The following is a 1,954-nucleotide window of genomic DNA, read 5'->3' as shown; positions in this document are numbered from 1 at the left end:
TTATGACCAGCTAAGAGACTTTCCTGCATGCACGTGAAGCTAAGCTTTCAATTGATCTGATCTTCGCGCTTTCATAAGTGGAGGCTTTCTATTGCTTGACGTTAGGGGACCTACCCTTGCTGCTATAGAGCAAGAACCCGGGCGGGTAAAAATCTTCTATGAAATAGGTCACTATGGTATAGATAAGACTCATTTTCATCTATATCCCACCCACGTTCCAGTTAGTTCCTCTTCAATGCTTTCATCAGAAGGTCGATTAGCACATATCAAAAGCCAGCCCCAGAAGCTAGCCAGGGAAGTGGGGTTAGCGTTAGCACGGTAGCGGTATATTGATCCGGTACGTACGGATGGATCAATTCAATTCTTTGGAGCAGAAGGAGACGAAAGAAGGGCTTAGTTGACAGTACGGGGTTCAGCAGCTGTCCCAACCCTCCTCCGAAACCATGCAAGTGAAAGCAAAAAGCAGAAGTCAGGAAGCGGGGTTCAGAGCTTGATTTAATAGAGCAGATGATTTGAATGAAAGTCGAGAGCAAGGGGAAGTTTCTCGACCTTATGGATAGGATGAAAGAAAGGTTCTTTCAAGGTTGGTTCCGTAAATCCCGGGTTTTATAGGATGCCATCGCATATTGAAGTTCCTCTCTTTGTACTCACTCCCCTCGCCTTCCACCCGTTCCTTTTTCTGTCGCTCAATCGCACGAATCGAAGTACAAAGCTCTCCCCACTACTCCACTCCTCCCACTTCTCTTCTGAAAATGAGGCCCCAGCGTCTGAGTTTCAGTGGAGATGGAGAAGGAGAAGACGAAGAAGATAAGCAACAAACTACTCACGAGGCAGACGAAGAAACCGATTCTGACTCAGACTCCAAAAGCGAAGAAGAGGAAAGCACAGCAGCAGTACCTCCGAAGAAGACCAAGTTGAATCCACCGCGTGAAGAAGAAGGACCCGTATCTGGAAAAGAGGAGTCGGAGTGCTCTGCCGCAAAACCTAGCGTGAAGAACACCCCTTTCTCTAAGATATTCTCCGAAGAGGATGAAATCGCTCTGCTTAAAGGCCTCGCCGTTTTCTGGGCTGACGGGAGGAACAACAAGTGGACCGAGTTTTACAACTTCATCAAGGACAATCTCCAGCATCAGTTTACCAGAACTCAGGTGTCTGAGGAGATTCGTAGGCTCAAGGGCAAGTTTGAGAACAATTTTAAAAAAGCTCGCGCCAATGGGGACTGGCTTGATTTGTTGGACGCCCATGAATCCGCTGTGTTTGATGTGTCGAAGACACTGTGGGGAGAAGATAAATGCGAAGCTGGGGACAAACATGCTGAAAAAGAAAAGGAGACACCACAAAAGGGAGACAGAAGCAGATTCCAAAAGAAGAGAAAACGGGCTGGGAAAGAGCATGATGCAGACAAAGAGATAATGAAGAACCAAAAAAAAACGGGGAAGATTGACAAAGAGGAGTTTGCTTCTGCGTACCCACTCGTGGCATTGTCTTTGAATGAAAATGGATATCCCAACTTCATCAAGGAGAAATTCCTTTTGATTGGCAGAGAGAAGTTACAGGAGCTGGAAGAGAAGTGGAGGGATGTGAAAGCTGCAGAGCTTAGCCTGGAGCTTAAAAGGATTGATTTGATTAGGAGGGACTTGCACAATCTACTCTGAAGCAAATGAAGGATTTAAGAGACTTTTTGGCTTTTGAACAGGTATAACATACTGTTGCTGTCCATCTTAGTGTTAGTTTTTAGTTGTTTCTGAATGTTGATATCAGTTATATATGCTGTTTTGTTGAGTTGATGTCTGTTTTTGTGGAAAATTAGATTTGATGGATTCCTTTTTATGTCTTTGACAGAGTTCTTGTCTTGGAAATTTTAAAGCAGGTCTTCAGATTACTACATAAATTAGGTGCACTTGCCTGTTTGCACAATGAAGTCTTCATGTCATAACTAATAAAAGAGAATCAA

General features: G+C 44.3%; 1 protein-coding gene across 1 annotated transcript; it reads left to right on the top strand.

The window, feature by feature from the left end:
• The first annotated feature begins 752 nt into the window (after nucleotides 1-752).
• LOC105180088 (STOREKEEPER protein-like) lies at nucleotides 753-1,655 on the top strand. The gene has a single exon (XM_011103738.1). It carries the CDS (start codon nucleotides 753-755, stop codon nucleotides 1,653-1,655), a length of 903 nt encoding a protein of 300 aa, XP_011102040.1.
• The last annotated feature ends 299 nt before the right edge of the window (nucleotides 1,656-1,954 follow it).

The sequence above is a fragment of the Sesamum indicum genome, unplaced genomic scaffold (assembly GCF_000512975.1).
Source record: "Sesamum indicum cultivar Zhongzhi No. 13 unplaced genomic scaffold, S_indicum_v1.0 scaffold00318, whole genome shotgun sequence".
Lineage (NCBI taxonomy): Eukaryota > Viridiplantae > Streptophyta > Magnoliopsida > Lamiales > Pedaliaceae > Sesamum > Sesamum indicum.
The sequence above is the reverse complement of the archived record's forward strand: the minus strand, read 5'-3'. Positions and strand labels throughout refer to the sequence as shown.

What these genes read in the sequence shown, in the direction of transcription:
- LOC105180088 (XM_011103738.1), top strand. Translation starts at nt 753, where the DNA reads ATGAGGCCCCAGCGTCTGAGTTTCAGTGGAGATGGAGAAGGAGAAGAC.